Below are 17,206 nucleotides of genomic sequence, written 5' to 3'. Positions count from 1 at the left end.
GCTTAGACTCATTGCCAGAGCCTTCCATACTATTAAACCCTCTGCACAGAGTAAACTTGTTCTATCAAGACACTAACAACTAGCGGCTAATGAAATAATTCATCTATGTCGAACTATGGTCGTAGCCTAGAGATGGAGGTGAGCGCAGATATATTGATCTATATATCATTGTACAGTTTGTGATGAGGATTTTACTTTCACTCCTCCTTCCTTCTTCAGGTTATAATTAGAAAGTATTAAATAATGTAACCTTGTTCCTCATCGGCCTCAGTAACTCAAATCCTTTGCACATTTTTGTAGTCACTTTCTTGCACTTTTGTTTCGATTTAGCTTCCTTTTTCCGATTCTTTATGCAGTTTTTGCCACAATTTAGGACAGAATTCCGTTACAATTTGCTTGAAAAATCTCATTCCACCATGTTCATTGATACTAAAGTAATAACAGTGGAGTAACTAGGAATGGCGGGGCCCCGTGGTGAACTTTTGACATGCCCCCCCCCCCAAACCGACACCGAAGACCTCGACCGACCCCCTCCTCTGCACTCTATTATGTCCATTAGTGGCCCCTGCACACAGTATTATGTCCATTAGTGGCCCCTGCACACAGTATTATGTCCCTTAGTGGCCCCTGTACACAGTATTATCCCCAATAGTGGCCCTTGCATGCAGTATTTTCCCCATAGTGGCCCCGGCACACAGTATTATCCCCCATAGTGGCCCCTGTACACAGTATTATGTCCCATAGTGGCCCCTGCACACAGTATTATGTCCCATAGTGGCCCTTGCACACAGTATTATGTCCCATAGTGGCCCTTGCACACAGTATTATGTCCCATAGTGTCTCCTGCACACAGTATTATCCCCAAAAGTGGCCCCTGCACACAGTATTATCCCCAAAAGTGTCCCCTGCACACAGTATTATCCCTCATAGTGGCCCCTGTACACAGTATTATCCCCAATAGTGGCCCCTGCACACAGTATTAACCCCAATAGTGTCCCCAGCGCACAGTATTATGTCCCATATTGTCCCTGCACATAGTATTATGTTCCTTAGTGGCCCTGCACTCAGTATTATGCCCTACAGTGGCCCCTGCACACACTATTATGTCCCTTAGTGGCCCCTGCACACACTATTATGCCCCATAGTGGCCCCTGCACACAGTATTATGCCCCACTGTGGACACCCATAAACAATTATTATACTCTGGAGTCTTTTCAGACGCTATAATCTGTCATTATTATGAGTTAGCCATTAAAAAAGGTATCACCTACTGAAGACTTTCAAGTTTTGTTTTTTTTTTAAATTTCCTACCCACTGGCTAACACGGTACAAAAACAACATTTTCCTTGTACATGTTAGTAACGCCAGTCTTCATAAATCTCCCCCATTGACATCATTAAATTTCCATTATTTCCATATTGACTGTACTTAAAATCTAAGAAATTGGTAACATTAGTTAAACTATCTACATCAGATCCACCTTAGTAAATAATGGAATCCAGCGTAGATTGAGGTATTTAACATTGAGCCCTGGAAATGTTAACTCCATAGGGTTAAGCCTGCAGATAATTACCAGTTCCTCAAGTGCCTCCTTACGGTTTTTGTTTTTCTCTTCTTTTCTTTTGTTGTCAGGCTATTAGAACATTGAGTCCTTTGTAAATTCATCTGCATGAGTAATAATATACAAATGTCAAGAATGGGAATTATTTGAATATATTTTTTCTTTGCAGCCATCAATGCTTGACAGAACATGTAATTTACTTCCAAATAGATTTTTTTTAGAATTACTAATTATTTTGAAATCCCACTGACAAGAGGGAAAAAAAGTGTCTGACCGATAAGTTGTCTTGTATTCTTACCGCAGGTATCGCGCTGTATGCGGCAGCAATGGCATGGAGCACAGAATAGACCAATTTCTGGCAACTAGAATCCTTAGGCTGGGTTCACAAGGCAGAATTTGGTGAAAGGTAAAAAATTCTGCTTCGGGGACTGAGATAAATTATTTTTTTCGATTAGGCAAGTGTGCAATGGAATACTGTAACGTCCCTGCCTGTTCGGAGCTCTGTGCCATCTTCCGCGCGCACGCTGCGGTGCAGGAGGTGTGTTTAGTTTGATTCTTTGTTGAGAGTTTTTCATTGCTCTGTGTGAACACTGCTCTATTACTTATCCTCTGTAATTGAAAGTCTATCAGACCCATCTCCTGCACCTAGTTTCTCTCTGTTCATCAAATAGTTAATTCTAGCCTTGCCTGGGTGATTGACAGCCTATCTACCAATCAATCCTGGGCTTCCTATATACAGGTCATCAGCCCACACAGGCTTGCTGGCTATAGTGACTCTGTCCTATGACTTTGTCCCTGCTAAGCTCCTTTTCTGCTATTATTGTATTACTGACCTCTGACCCTTGACTTCCCTTGTGACTACTCTTTGGATTTCAATTTTGCACTGCTTTGTCTCTCTGGCTTTGACCCTTGGCTTGCTGACTCCTTTTCTGCGTTGTTTGTCTTGTCTGCGTTCTGTGTCATCACATATATCTAGGAAGGGCTTGTCGACCAGTTGTCCTCTGCAATGAGGCAAGCAGGTAGGGGCAGCGGTGGGTTCAGCTTAGGGCTCACTGTCTTGTCTCCCAGGGTTCCCCAGCAGCTACTGAGGAGTTGCTCCGATAGCAATTCCCTTACAAATACACTTCAGAATCCACCGTGGAATTTGGAAATACCACGTCAAATTACACACCGACCAATTGGTATTTTACTGCTTTTATTTTATTTCAATGGCAGTTCTCGGGTGGAATTCAAGTGAAGATTGACCATGACACTGAGTATTTCCTCTAGCCGAAAAGATCCACTTTCCTCTAAAAATCAGTGTCTGCCTCCTATTGAAATGAATGGAGCTTATTTCAGGTAGAATTTAGAGCTTATTTTGAGGCAGAATCCATCTCAAAATCAGTTTCAAATTTGTCTATGTGAATATACCCTTAGTATGAATAGTTTCTACTTTACACTGTACTGTATAAGAGGTAAAAATATGAAGATTATTTTCTTTGCAACATTCAGCACAATATTCAGTATTTCTATTTGCTCAGACAGCTCAGCTTCATTAACATGCCCAAAGTGTAGTAGAAAAGAATCAGAAAGGAGCATTTGATGGATATTGCTGCGGCTAGCGCTGATGTCAAGCACCCTGGAGGACGTCAATCAAGGAGGAATGATAAGAGTTATGTCTCCATAACCGCAACACTTCAGCACTACCCCGAAGACTCCAGGTACACTCTGTACACATAACCTGCACTTATACAAAAGTCCTTTTTTGCCAAAATATAAAACAGATACTTTAACAAGTGAATGCTTGGAATACAGTTTACAAGTTCTATAGGATCCTACTATCAGCTCTGATAGAAAAATCAGGTGAGAGAATCTTCCAAGATCCGATTCAGTTTTGGGTTCATCAGTTCAGACCAAAATTTCAATTTGAGCCTGAAAGGCAAATTAATTATATGCCTGACAATCCGAGGGTTCCTAAGCCTGTATCTAACCCCTTTCTATAACCTGACAATGTACAAAGTACTTTATGGGAAGAATATGCAAATCTGACTTTGTTTGCAATGATGTTGGGATTATACCAGATACAGTCTTCTCAGCCAAGGACAGCTGTTTCGATGTATTTGCATCTCATCAGCTTGACATAGAGAGGACTGATCTGGCAGAGGTGAGAGGCTTAGACAGGGTTAAGGGGATATCGTCATTCCATAGGGAGAGACCACAATATAGGTGTGTGGAGTCTTATTAAGCCATGAGCGCTCCACTGCAAAGGAACATGGGAAGAATATGCAAATCTGACTTCCATGATGTAATTTGCACACCAATAGAGGGCGCTGACTGAGAATGTGCAAGTCTAACTTCCATGATATAATTAGGAAGACAGAGTCTCAGACACACGTATAGAGGGCGCTCCCTTTAACATCATGCCGACCTTCTCAGAGGCTTTTGTTTGCAATGATGTTGGGAATATACCAGATACAGTCTTCTCAGCCAAGGACAGCCGTTTCGATGTATTTGCATGTCATCAGCTTGGCGTAGAGAGGACTGATCTTCCATTACATCATGGAAATTAGACTTGCACATTCTCAGTCAGCGCCCTCTATTGGTGTGCATACTTGAAGCACTGGCATCCTAATTAGATCATGGAAGTCAGATTTGCATATTCTGCCCATGTTTCTTTGCAGTGGAGCGCTCATGGCTTAATAAGACTCCACACACCTATATGGTGGTCTCTCCCTATGGAGTGACGATATCCCCTTAACCAAAGTACTTTAGTAATGTCAAAGTGTCTTCAACAGATGTGGTTAGAGGTTATCCGATGGTAGTTGGTAATAAAAGCCTGTTTGAAAAAACTAAGATTTTTTTTTTTTTTTTTTTTTAATCAATGGTTTTTTTGGTGTTCAGAAAAAAAAAAAAAGAGGACGAATTTTGCAATATCATTTTTAGGCAAAAAAATCAATTGAATAGGTAGTGTATATAACTTCACTGTGTTTTGCATTTGGCAGGAAAGAAGTAGGCAAATCATTCCTACAAGACTAAGACTAAATTATCTGTTCTCAGTCTTGGACACAGTACATACTGAATTTGAATGTTTTGACTCTGAGAATTGTGATTGAGATCGACGCATCTTCTACAGCACATCACACACATGACAGATAGACGCACTGACACCTATCTCTCTACCTAATGAAAGTCTTTTTTTCCAGTCCTAACACTATACTAGTCCTGAATTCCCACACTGTATTAGTTTTAATGCCTCTAATCTCTTTTATAACTCCTCACAAAATCGACAACTTCATGTTCTGTCTGGGATTTTTAATATCTATGAGTCATTAGTGACTTTTAATCTTTAGTCCACCTGTAAGAGAATTGCTAGTGGAACAATTCCCTACTGCTGCTGTTGCTTACACCAGGGAGGAAATGAAAGACAAAGACAGTGAGTCCTAAACTTGACCCAGCCCCTGTCCCTACCTGCTTGCCCCAACTGTCCTATTGTCAGGGACAACTGGGTGACAGTCCCTTCTCTGAATAAGGGCAAACACTAAATGTGGACAAGACAACACAACACTACACAGAAGAGGAGTCAGGAAGCCAAGGGTCATAGCCAGAGAGACAAAGCAGTACCAACTCGAAATCCAAAAGAGTAGTCACAAGAAAAGTCAAAGCTCACAAGTCAGTAAGTAGAATAAGTGAAAGTAGAAAGCTTAGCAAGGACAAAGTCACAATAGCCAGCAAACCTGTGTGGCTGATGACCTGTTTATAGGAAGTCCAGAACCCACCTCAGACTTCATTTGCAGATCAATCACACAGGCAAAGCAGCGATAAACTACCGTATATACTCGAGTATAAGCCGGACCCAAATATAAGCCGAGGCCCCTAATTTTACCATAAAAAAACTGGGAAAACTTATTGACTGGAGTATAAGCCGGGGGGGGGGGGGATGTAGCAGCTACTGGAAAATTTAAAAAATTAAAATGGCCAGAGTTTTTTGGTGCAGTATTTGCTGGGGAAGGGGAGGGGATGTTTTGGTTGTCTGTCTGCCCCTTCCCTGAGCTTGAGGACTGTTTTTTTTTCCCCCACTTGGAATTCAGCCTGGCTGAATATAGGGTATCTGCAGTGCTCCTATTAACCCCTTCCTGACGGAACAGGAGCACTGCAGATACCCTATATTCAGTAGACCGGGCACTATCAGACACAGGATACCTAATGTGTATGTGTGTCACAGTCATTTTCTACTTTTATATGTATTCTAGGGAAAGGAGGGATTGTGCTGAAAAACTCAGCTTATACTCAAGTATATACAGTCTTATAGGAGCAGAGGGAAGCCAAGGTGAAGGAGATGGGTGTAATGGAAAATCTATTACAGAGGTGAGGGAATAGGACATTGTACAGATGATACAAGAAGAACCCAAAGCAAGGAATGATAACTGAACATACCTCCTGTGCCGCAGTATGCAAGTGGAGGGTGGTGCAGGGGCCTGGACAGGCAGAGACATTACACCATCATAGCTGACTGCCCCTGTCATGAGAGCTACTTGCAAGGTTTTAGGAGAAACCCATCGGACCACTGAGGACATATGATTATCCTTATCTGCTTTCTCCCTAGTTACACCATTTTAGCTGGTTTGAGCAAATTGAAGTACAAAAATTTGAATCCAAAATTTTTGAAATGTTCAGGTCTTATTTAGTTCAGGACACGCATGTCTACTTCCAAATAATATAAAACAGAAAACTGAAATCAGATGGAAAGGACCATATAATTTTGTGCAGGGGTTGTCAATTAGGACTGTGTTTCTTCGTAAATTTCATCCATCACAATTAAGGATAGATCATGTCCCACATTGATATGTATCTGGAATATGTAATAATCTGGCAACAACCAGGTCTGATTCAGGCCAGATTAAGTGAACTTTACTGTACGTAATTGAACGGAGTCAGAAATGTCTTGTAAAGGTTTTCTGTCTCTCTTTTCATTAGGCATTAGAGATGCACAACACGCATTATATAGGATACCTGTAGTGGGCATTCAGCCCATTATATAACATAATGAACCATACTTTCAGGGCCCATTTGTTACAAACCCCTATATATTTAATTTTAGGCTGGCTCATTGAATATTTGCGGATCTACCGGTAGCAGATGTCACCTGGCGTGTCTGTCGTTGCTGGCAATAAAAGAGAATGTCATCGTGCATCGGATCAATCAATTATCTCTTTAATATACATTTTTAATGTGATATTTGCCACAAAAAACTATATGCCATACTGAGATGTCACACAATACACCAGGGATGAGTTTGGCTACCGTATAGCCGTCGTGTAGATTGACAGTGCACATGGTTTATTTTAGTCATGTCACATTATCAACAGGTCTGTCAATCTTAGTCAAAGGTATCTTCCTGGAACGTCTGCACAGATGGTAGCGTAATATGGCAAAGAGTAGGTCGTAATAGCACAGAATGTGAAAGGAGACTGAATAATGTATAAACCAAAAGAACTATCAAATCTGAAGGCACATAATCCAGAATAATCATGTTTGATGGCATCTAATATTAATCCTCCATTTCTTAGCTCTCATGTCACCCTCGTACAACCTCAGACAGCTAAGAGTAAGGCTTCTGCTTAGTCGGGTCCTCACATGGTTTAGAAACTTCTAAAAAGTTACTCTTCATTTGATAAACTAAAGTTTGTAATAGATTTCTAGGACAGAAAAATTCCTCTTTCTCCACTTATTAGTAGAGAGGAACAAATTACCGTATTTTTCAGACTATAAGATAAACCTCCCCCTCATATTTAGGAGGAAAATGCGGGTGTGTCTTATAGTTTAAATGTAGAGGGGGTGGTTTGGCAGGGAGTGCAGAGGAACAGAGTCGCTGCATCGCCCCACTCCTTCTGCCACTGGCTCGCTGCAGCTGCAGGAGTGGGATGATGTGTGGGCTCTGGGCTTCAAGGAAAGGGTATCCCAGCAAAACCATTCCAGAATCCTCCATGGTATTACACCGGATGCTTGGTCTGTATAAATGATGGTGGCTGCTCTACTGTAGAGTGGTCGCATAGCTACTGGGTCTCTGCTGTAATGTACAGCAGAGACCCAGAGCTATTGCCTGCGATCAGAGTCTGCTCTTACTCCCTTTCCTTAGAATACATATGAAAGTAGAATATTAGTGTGAAACACATGCATATGAGGTATCCCTGTGTCTACAAACTTATAAAAATATTATTCATAGCAGAAAAGAAAATCAACAGTGTGAAATTACGTTTTTTTATCCGCACTACAAGCGGACATGCGCAGTCGGCTCTGCCCAGGCCCGATGCCTGACAGAGTGAATTCAGAGCCGGAAGACACCGCAGGGAAGCTGCACGGAGAAGACTTCTAAAGGTAGAAGAAGAACCAGCATTGATTGGCCGACTGTATAGCATTCAGCCAATCAATGCTGGTTCTGCATCGAACTTTTACATTCGAACAGCGAGTGGTACTCGATCAAGTACGAGTATTTCGAATACCTACTCAATCGAATACTACTCGCTTATCTCTAATCCTTACCTTTCTGCTTAACTGGACATGTCCAAATACTTGTCATGGTTTTTCAAAACATCTGCCCAGAGATGTCTGTTTCCCTGTGTCTATGTGTGACCCCCGAGTGGTTACATTAAGGACTGCAGGTTGCTAGCATGTTGCCATTTTGTATTCAACAGATATTACAACAAATTGTAGTTTTTATCCAAATTTAAGCTAAGGTAATGGTATACACATCCATAAAAACAGGTCTCTGGTGTGTTCTCAGGATTTTTCATCTGGGTGAACCATTGGTTTTAAAGTATTTTTGGAACTTGTTAACAACCATGCTGTCCAAATAGGATAACCTCTTGCTTGGATAAAGTAACATGTTTTGATGTCTTAGGAAAATGTAATAGAAATTGTTAGAATAAAGTTTCCGTTAGTAATCTAAGATAACATTATTTTTCTGTACTGTATAGTAAGTACAGCCAGCCCAAAATATTTTATTATCACATTGTATCTTCATTTCTGACTCAGATAATCAGGGTGGAACTGGAAATTCAGGTGGTCCCAGGTTCTAGCCCAATAATAAGCCCTATAGGTGACTGGATATTCTGCTGGTCTTAGGCTCTATCTCAACTATAAGTCCTAAAAGTGACCAGATATTCATGAAGTCCCAGGCTCTAACACAATTATAAGCCCTAGAGGTGATTGGAGAGTCAGGCGCTCTTAGGTTCTAGCCCAATAAAAAAAAAAACTTAAAAGTAACCGGATAGTCAAGTGGCCTTAGGCTCTAGCCCAGGGGTCCTCACACTGCGGCCCGAGGGCCACATGCGGCCCGCCAAGCACCTCTGTCTGGCCCCGCCGACAACTCCGGCAGGCGTGCATTTATAATGAAGCTCCTGGGGAGCTCGGGCCAGGCCATGGAGCGCACTTCACTTTACCTATTGAAGGGCACCGCTCCCGATGTCTGTGCGACCTTCTCTGCCTCTGGCCCACTGTTTAAAAAGTTTGAGGACCCCTGCTTTAGCCCAATAAGCCCAAAAGATGACTGGATATTCAGCTGGTCTTAGGCTCTCTCTCAACTAGGTGGTCCCAGGCTCTATCACAATAATAAGCCCTAGAGGTGACTGGATATTCAGGTGCTCTTAGGGTCTAGCCCAATAAAAATCCCTAAAATTGACCGGATATTCAGGTGGTCCCAGGCTCTAACACAATAATGAGCCCTAGAGGTGACTGGATATTCAGGTGCTGTTAGTCTAGCCCAATAACAAGCCCTAAAATTGACCGGATATTCAGGTGGTCCCGGGGTCTAGCCCAATAACAAGCCCTTAAAGTGACCGGATATTCAGGTGGTCCCAGGCTCTAACACAATAATAAGCCCTAGAGGTGACTGGATATTCAGGTGCTGTTAGTCTAGCCCAATAAAAATCCCTAAAATTGACCGGATATTCAGGTGGTCCCGGGCCCTAAAACAGTAACAAGCCCTAAAAATGATCGGATATTCAGGAGGACACTTCCAACCAAAGTCTGTTTTTTTCTGGATTGATTGAAAAATAACCTAATATTATATCTCCTGTGTGTGCAAAATTACCAAAATTTATGATGTAATGAAGGGCGGGCCATCGGCTCGGCACTGCACACTATGGACATCGAAATGTACTGTGGGACAAAATCTGTTATTTTGTTTATTACACCAGAAAAGTTGTCCTTGTATGTAGGTCAAGATTAGTTTTTTTTTTTTTTTTTTATAATACTGAAACATTTGAGCATATGTGTACTTGTCAAGTATACAAACATACAACAAGTTTCTTCATACATATTTTATCACAGTTACAGACATCAAAACACAGCATATGAAACAATGGCACCAAATTTTTTTTGTAAGTGAGATTTGTGATTTCACTTATTTACCCTGGGCAAAGTTTGCTACCCCAGTCCGGTATCCATACACCCTGGTAACAGTAGTCCAGATTTTTGCACCCCCACTTTCCTTCTTGCTGAGCACTAGTGTTGAGCGAATAGTATTCATCGAATACCTCGCCGGCATAGGAATGTGTGTAATCGGCCGAACACCAATTGAATCCTCAAAGCTTTTAACTCCTTGGTGTTCGGCCGATTACACGCATTCCTATGCCGGCGAGGTATTCGAGGAATACTATTCGCTCAACACTACTGAGCACATATCATTAACCCCTCTCTTGCCTCCGGGGAAGTTCACTTACTTTTCAATATGAAATGGTAATTTCCACGTTCCCCTTTATTCAATCACCACTCAATCCTTAAAATTGCTGAATACATTTATTTCATTTATTCATTCATAAAATGTACCTGTGAAATTAAATGCAGGGCTTTCTAAAAAATCCAATAAACAATTGGGAAAAAAAAGCAAATATTACATAAAGAAAGCAAACAAACAAAATCTGGTTAGACTTTAGTTTCTACAGAACTTTGTAAACATTCACAATGTTACATACATTGATAATGGTGATCATGAAATGTAAAAAAGTTGGAGAAACTGTTAAAAATCATCAAAGGGAAAAAATGATTGTGAACTATTACATCCGTGCCTTGTAACGGTTCCTTACACCATGGATGTTCACCATGAATGTGATCTCAGTGATAGAGGAAATGGACGTAAAACTACCTGTGTGCACAGATCCTAAACCCAAGCAAATTATTGTGAGACTAGTACAATAAACCTGAAGAGTTTAGATGTAATGCATCTTACAGTCCAAAAATAGCAAAATAACAAAATAGTGGCTCAGCATGTGCTGGCACTTGATGTGCCCTGTGATCAGCAGTTCTCAGCAGCTGATAGGCAGAAAATGGAGCAGGAAGCAGATAGCGTCATTCTCTGTGTAGTGGCCAGACCTGGTATTGCAGTGACTGAGTGCTGACTGCTTCCTGCTCCATTCTCTGTGTATTCCCTTGCTGATAGGACCCAGGACAGACCACCACCAATCTGCTATTAGTGACCTACCTTTAGGATAGATCATCAAATTATCGTTTTAGCCCTGAAAGCCAATTGAAATCTGATTTTTTTAAAACTTATGACCAATGTGTTCACTCAATATCTTAGACAAGCATTTGGGCATCTAAGATTGGACTCAAGTGTTTGGACCCTACCAGACAGCATATTACAGACTTAGGTTAACTGTAGTAAAATTTATTATTTGTAGTGATAGTTAGATTAGACTTAATATAAAAACTAGAGATGAGCGAATAGTGTTCGTCGAATACCTCACTCCCGTAGGAATGCGTGTAAGCGGCCAAACACCAAGGGGTTAAGCGCAGTGAATATTTGATGTTCAGCCGCTTACACGCATTCCTATGGGAGCGAGGTATTCGACGAATCCTATTCGCTCAACACTAATAAAAACTAACTGTAAAAGTAAAGAGATATCCAAATGCCAACATGATGTGCCTGTAATGAACGTCCACCATAACATAACAGTAAAAATAAGGGTGAATTTTTGATAGATCACCTATAGTAACTAGTCATTGTGTATGTAGACTTGGCCCATTAGGTATGTTTAGACTATTGGAACTAACAAGGCTCGGACCATATAGTCCCCAAGTTTCAAGCACCACAATGGATAACAAGCTCATCGTAACCCATAGCTGTTTCGCAGATGTATATTTTCCAATAGCAACTTTTTTCCCATGTCTGTGACTCCAGAAGCCAACTCTATTTTATTTTATCTCATCGATATGATAACTAGCAAACATTTTAACAAAAAAACCCCCAACTTTTTCACCTTTTATTTTTTGGTCATTTAAACTCCTACTTACTATAGGCTTAAGAGTCCAGTAGGCGGTCCTTATTAGTCATCACCAGGAAGGACCGCCCACTGGGCTCCTACTGCTTGGCAATTCCTGCTGCCCACATATTGGTCTCCATGTCCAATATGGCAGGTTCACTTTTAGGGAAATCGAGAAGAATTATCTAGATGCATAGGACATCTGGTAAGTAGGTTGTCACATGAAGGTTGTGGAAGGTGTGGGTTGGCACATAGAATACTAAAGCTACTAAGATTTAGACTGCAGAATCAGTACCGGGCACCAAAACATCATAGTCAGACCCAAGCTTGAAAAAAAAAATAGGTTTTTGGCACAACATTTTAATAGATGAAAATGAAATGAAGGATATAAAAATGCTGAAGCCGAAGACGTCTTCCTTGTACAACATATTGAGACAGTGGAGTGAAAATTAGAACAGACATTTTTCAAGACCCAAAATGTAGAATTACATTTGTTCCGATTTGCAATAAAACTTTATATATAAGACATTTTATAGAGTCAGTGATAACCCAATATCTGACACCAACCCAAAATTATTAGTATTTGTTCATTTTGGCGAGTGCTATAAAAGGATAAAATATAGTCATATCTTAGCTATATGTTTTAAGGTCTTCCGCAGATCAGTGCAGCCCTGGCAAGTAAGTGTTAAGGATGGACAAGCCCAATTGATTAGAACTGGATTCAACCCGGGTTCACCAAAATTTTTGGAGTTTATCACTCACATAATATTATTATATTCTGAGGCCTCAGAGGCCCGAAGAGGAAACCAGGGAATCACTAGATATGGCAAGGATGCCCAGGAGGGGCGAGATTAGGGGAGTATAACTGGTTCTTACTTTTTCTCACCTCCCTTAGGCCTCCACGTATTATACTCTGGGGTCTGAGGAGACCCCAGAGTGCAATAATAGCACTTCCGGTCCTATCTGAACAAGATCAGCCCGGAACGAACCCCAGGGGTTTGACAAAACAAATCTCATGAGGTTCGCTCATCTCGAGTAAGTAGTTCTCATGATTTGCATTGACTCTACTTAAAAGCTCTATAGGTGTATAGGTCTCCATGATTTACCCCATGCAGGTGAGATGATCTATGTTATGCTGGTGTATACAGTTATTGACAATAGGTCAAAGTTCACATGGATAGAATCATCAAATAATTCCCAAATGAGGGAAAAAACTACCACATTACTAATATAAAATCCTCCCATATTATTCCCATTCTATAGTTATATTACATTTTTAGAGGCCATGTTGATGCCTTTATGACATATTTTAATTTAGCAAATCCATAATGACTGTCTATATCCTAAATACAGTTCTCATATCAATCTGTTACATTGTATGGGAAGTTGTCTAAAATATATGACCAATCCATCTAACGTTCGTATAGAAAAGTTAAAGCATATCTTCAATAATGATAAATAAAACACTTTTGTACAGGGAAGTATAAGACACTTTGCAATGTATCTCCTTTAAGATATATGTTTCCTTCTCCATTTACCAAGCTGAGTTACTTTTTACATATTAGTCTATGGAGAGGGGAGGGGGAGGAAGAGGCTGGTGGAAAAGACATACAAATAACCGCAGCTGCTATTCTGTCACTCGGGTCACTTTTTTAACACTGCTATGTTTCCAGATAACAGGGTATCAGTGCATAGAATGAGGCAATGAACAGCCTCCTCCTCCCCTCTCCATGAGGATGGCAGCCTAATAAGAGGAGAAGGAAACAGATTTATGTAATATGATATATTGCAAAGTTTCTCATATTCACCGGCACTATTCATTTATGAAAAGTTTTTCTATTATTGTAGGTTGCTTTAAGTGAAACATGACATACTCCTATCTACAGGTAGTGTGCTATAGAGAAGGGGTACTATGTTGAGAAGATTGATATATAGTTTGGTGGTCCTACAGGTGGTCCTACTGTCTACACATTCATATTAGATTGTAAACACTGAGTATCACTGCCCTCCCCATACTAAAAATTATTAAACTTCTTTTTATCTTTGCATTGTAAATTTTCACTCCCTGTCCTCTGGTGCACTGGCATGAAACAGGGGAAGAAGATTTATGATACACAGCCTTTCACATTCAGGAAGGAGAAAATTAACCTTTTAATGCCAGAAGTGGCAGGTGGTCAGTATGAAGTCAAGGCGGGATTCGGTGGAGGGAGGCTGGGGTAGAAACATTAGCACAATTACTATACGGGGAAATGGGAAGAATATGCAAATCTGACTTCCATGATGTAATTAGGATGCCAGTGCCTCAAGTATGCACACCAATAGAGGGCGCTGACTGAGAATGTGCAAGTCTATCTTCCATGATGTAATTAGGAAGACAGAGTCTCAGTCAAGCAATCCAATAGAAAGCGCGCTTTTTAACATCATGCCGACCTTCTCAGAGGCCTTTGTTTGCAATGATGTTGGAATTTTACCAGATACAGTCTCTCAGCCAAGGACAGCTGTTTCAATGTATTTGCATCTCATCAGCTTGGCGCAGAGAGGACTGACCTGGCAGAGGTGAGAGGCTTAGACAGGGTTAAGGGGATATCGTCACTCCATTAGCACTGGAATCCTAATTACATCATGGAAGTCAGATTTGCATATTCTTCCCATGTTCCTTTGCACAGTGGAGCGCTCATGGCTTAATAATACTCCACACACCTAAATGGTGGTTCTCTCCCTATGGAGTGACGATATCCCCATACAGGGAAACTGATACGGATGGGAACGATAGGAAGCTTGGGTGCACAGGCATGTTATGAAGAAGTCTTCTTGGTGGTTCGAGCCCAGAATGAGAAGGAACTGGAAATGGTAATGAGGTTAAATTGTATGGGTGGGATGGAGCTCCTGGTTGTTAGGTGAAGTTGCGCTTGGAGGCCTAAATAAAGCTTTTGCACTAGGGTCTGTGAGTCTTTAGCTATACCCTTGCACCTGACCCTTCTTTGTAAATTACTTAAGCTGCATGGACACACATGATCTCAATATAAGCCTGCTGTTTTTGATCTGGGGTCCCTATCCGTAGCCTGGCTTGTACTAGGATCCTCTTAGCACTGTAAGCTAGGGATAGGTGCTAACACAGCAGCAGGCCTCAGGCAGCAGAAACGCGCTGCAAGACGACTGCCAATGGTGCACATGTAGCAATGTTGAGAGGGCAGGGCTTGGGGAAGCAGGATACTGACTACATGTCTATATGTAGTACGCCGCTCATACAGGAGGCGGAGGTTGGAACCCACCATGGCTCAGGGACCTTCCATGACTCTGAGACCCACTGGTAGATTCTCGTTCTCCCTTGTCACGTAGTCCAAAACTGCAAAAGGTTGATACATGCAGATAGAAAAACAGGTTCCCTTTAAAAAATAACCAAAAAAAAAACACCTTATAGATAGTAATTGAGAAGTTTTACTAGAAAGATGTGAATCCTGAGCCAATTAGAAAAGTAAAAAATTAAAAATGATAACATGGCGATGTCCGTCTTCCCCTATCCAATGTATATTTAGTAACTGATACAAAAGATTGCAGTTCCTTGCCTATATTTCTCTCCAAACATATTTTTAATATAACATAGCACTGAAAAGAATGGATTCAGAACATGCTCAATGTTGTTTTACTTCAACCCAATCAACAAAGGCAATGTCAAAGGAGCGGAGACGGCTTCTATTAAGTTAAGAAGGGCAGGGGATCTCATGCTGATTTACTGAATGAAAGGTTGTTTCGTTACTAAGGAGCCTGGGGCAGACATTAATTGATTCCATCAGCCCATGAGAATGAATCATGTGCATATTAATATATTGCTATAATTTGGGATTTACAAGCCAGAGACGCTGGTTTACAATGGAATGCAGGAGCCATTTTAACCTGTTGCGATGTCACATTAGCAAACACTTACAAAAGGTGACTTTCTTGGTGGTCACCATCTGCCATGTCTCATACAAAAGCAGACTTCCCGGGCAGTCTTGACTTGGATGCTTAGAACAACGGCAAGACACTTGATTTGGAGAAAATAATCCATGATGAAAAATAACGTACATCCAAGAATGAATGAGAAGATCCAAATATTAAACAGCGACATTCCATATAGAGCGTGATTCTTCTCCTCTCTCCTTCTCCGTATGGTTGATATCAGTTCAGTCTTGTGCCTTTTTTCCTTAGTGAGTCCTGTTTCATGAGCTTTCTATAGTTCATAAATGGTTGTTTTTGGAAAGGTACGCTATAAGCGCTACAGCCACGCCAACGTATATTCCTGTTCCTATGGTGATGGACAGTACTGCTAAGAAGAGGGCTCTCCGAGAACTGGAACTTGCTTGATGGAAGTCGCCTTTAGCCACCGCTTTGTTGGTCTACAATTTGCAAAATAAAAAAAAATTACAAATTAGTTTTATGAATATAAAGACAAATTATTTTATTATATATGATGATTTTTGTATTCCTCTGTTATCATGTTCATTTCCACTGCTTTACTATTTTGTACTATAGTACTATGTACCGATGAGTCTACGAAGACCAAGACTAAGAGTCAATGGCTAGCTTGATGCACGCGAGTGGAAACTATAATCTTGGAGAACTTGAGATAAGATAATAACATTTTGTGACATGATAGCCCATAGGCAACAATTTTTCATTGTTACACCATTCAGTTTGCATAGACTTAATGTGAAGTTGGAAGAAAATGGACATTTGACAAGTACATGGATACAGTAATGCACCCAAAAGATAAGTATAAAAGCAGTATATATGCTGGTAAAACATCAAGAATATCAGCATCAGTCTTCTACTAGTTCTTAAAGGTCACGATTAGAGGATAACTCTAGAAAACTCTCCCATAGACCTCAATGAGTCAGTTCCAGACTAGTGCTGTCTATGGCCATGACTATGCTGTAAGTCATATCACTAAATGCTAACAATATGGTAGCCTCAATAATCATGCACAGAAATAAGTCTATAAATAAGACATTAAAAACAGATTAGAAAAATGGTGGATTTCACTGCCCGGTTTTAATAAATGCATGTAAAGGGGCTCTATCATTTTAGATAAGCACATCCTTGTATAGGCTTTAGAAAGGCTATTTCACACTTACCTTTTGTATGTAAATTGCCTCAGTAGATTTTGAATAAGTCCATTTTTAGTGTCTGTGTGCACTGTCTGCTCTATATGTATACACTCACCGGCCACTTTATTAGGTACACCATGCTAGTAACGGGTTGGACCCCCTTTTGCCTTCAGAACTGCCTCAATTCTTCGTGGCATAGATTCAACAAGGTGCTGGAAGCATTCCTCAGAGATTTTGGTCCATATTGACATGATGGCATCACACAGTTGCCGCAGATTTGTCGGCTGCACATCCATGATGCGAATCTCCCGTTCCACCAC

General features: G+C 40.8%; 2 protein-coding genes across 3 annotated transcripts in view; one reads left to right on the top strand and one right to left on the bottom strand.

The window, feature by feature from the left end:
• Window positions 1–17,206, top strand: part of ACSS1 (acyl-CoA synthetase short chain family member 1) — a 413,920-nt gene that overhangs the window by 331,764 nt on the left and 64,950 nt on the right. The window lies entirely within an intron of this gene.
• Window positions 15,268–17,206, bottom strand: part of SYNDIG1 (synapse differentiation inducing 1) — a 174,529-nt gene continuing 172,590 nt past the window's right edge. Inside the window, exon 4 of one of the 2 annotated variants that reach the window (XM_075267439.1) lies at window positions 15,268–16,175. In XM_075267439.1, coding sequence (XP_075123540.1) covers window positions 16,017–16,175 — 159 coding nt within the window. In that variant the 3' untranslated portion in view covers window positions 15,268–16,016. The remainder of the gene's footprint in view (window positions 16,176–17,206) is intronic. The other variant, XM_075267441.1, reaches the window with a different exon arrangement.

Source organism: Leptodactylus fuscus, chromosome 3 (genome assembly GCF_031893055.1).
Source record: "Leptodactylus fuscus isolate aLepFus1 chromosome 3, aLepFus1.hap2, whole genome shotgun sequence".
Lineage (NCBI taxonomy): Eukaryota > Metazoa > Chordata > Amphibia > Anura > Leptodactylidae > Leptodactylus > Leptodactylus fuscus.
The sequence above is the reverse complement of the archived record's forward strand: the minus strand, read 5'-3'. Positions and strand labels throughout refer to the sequence as shown.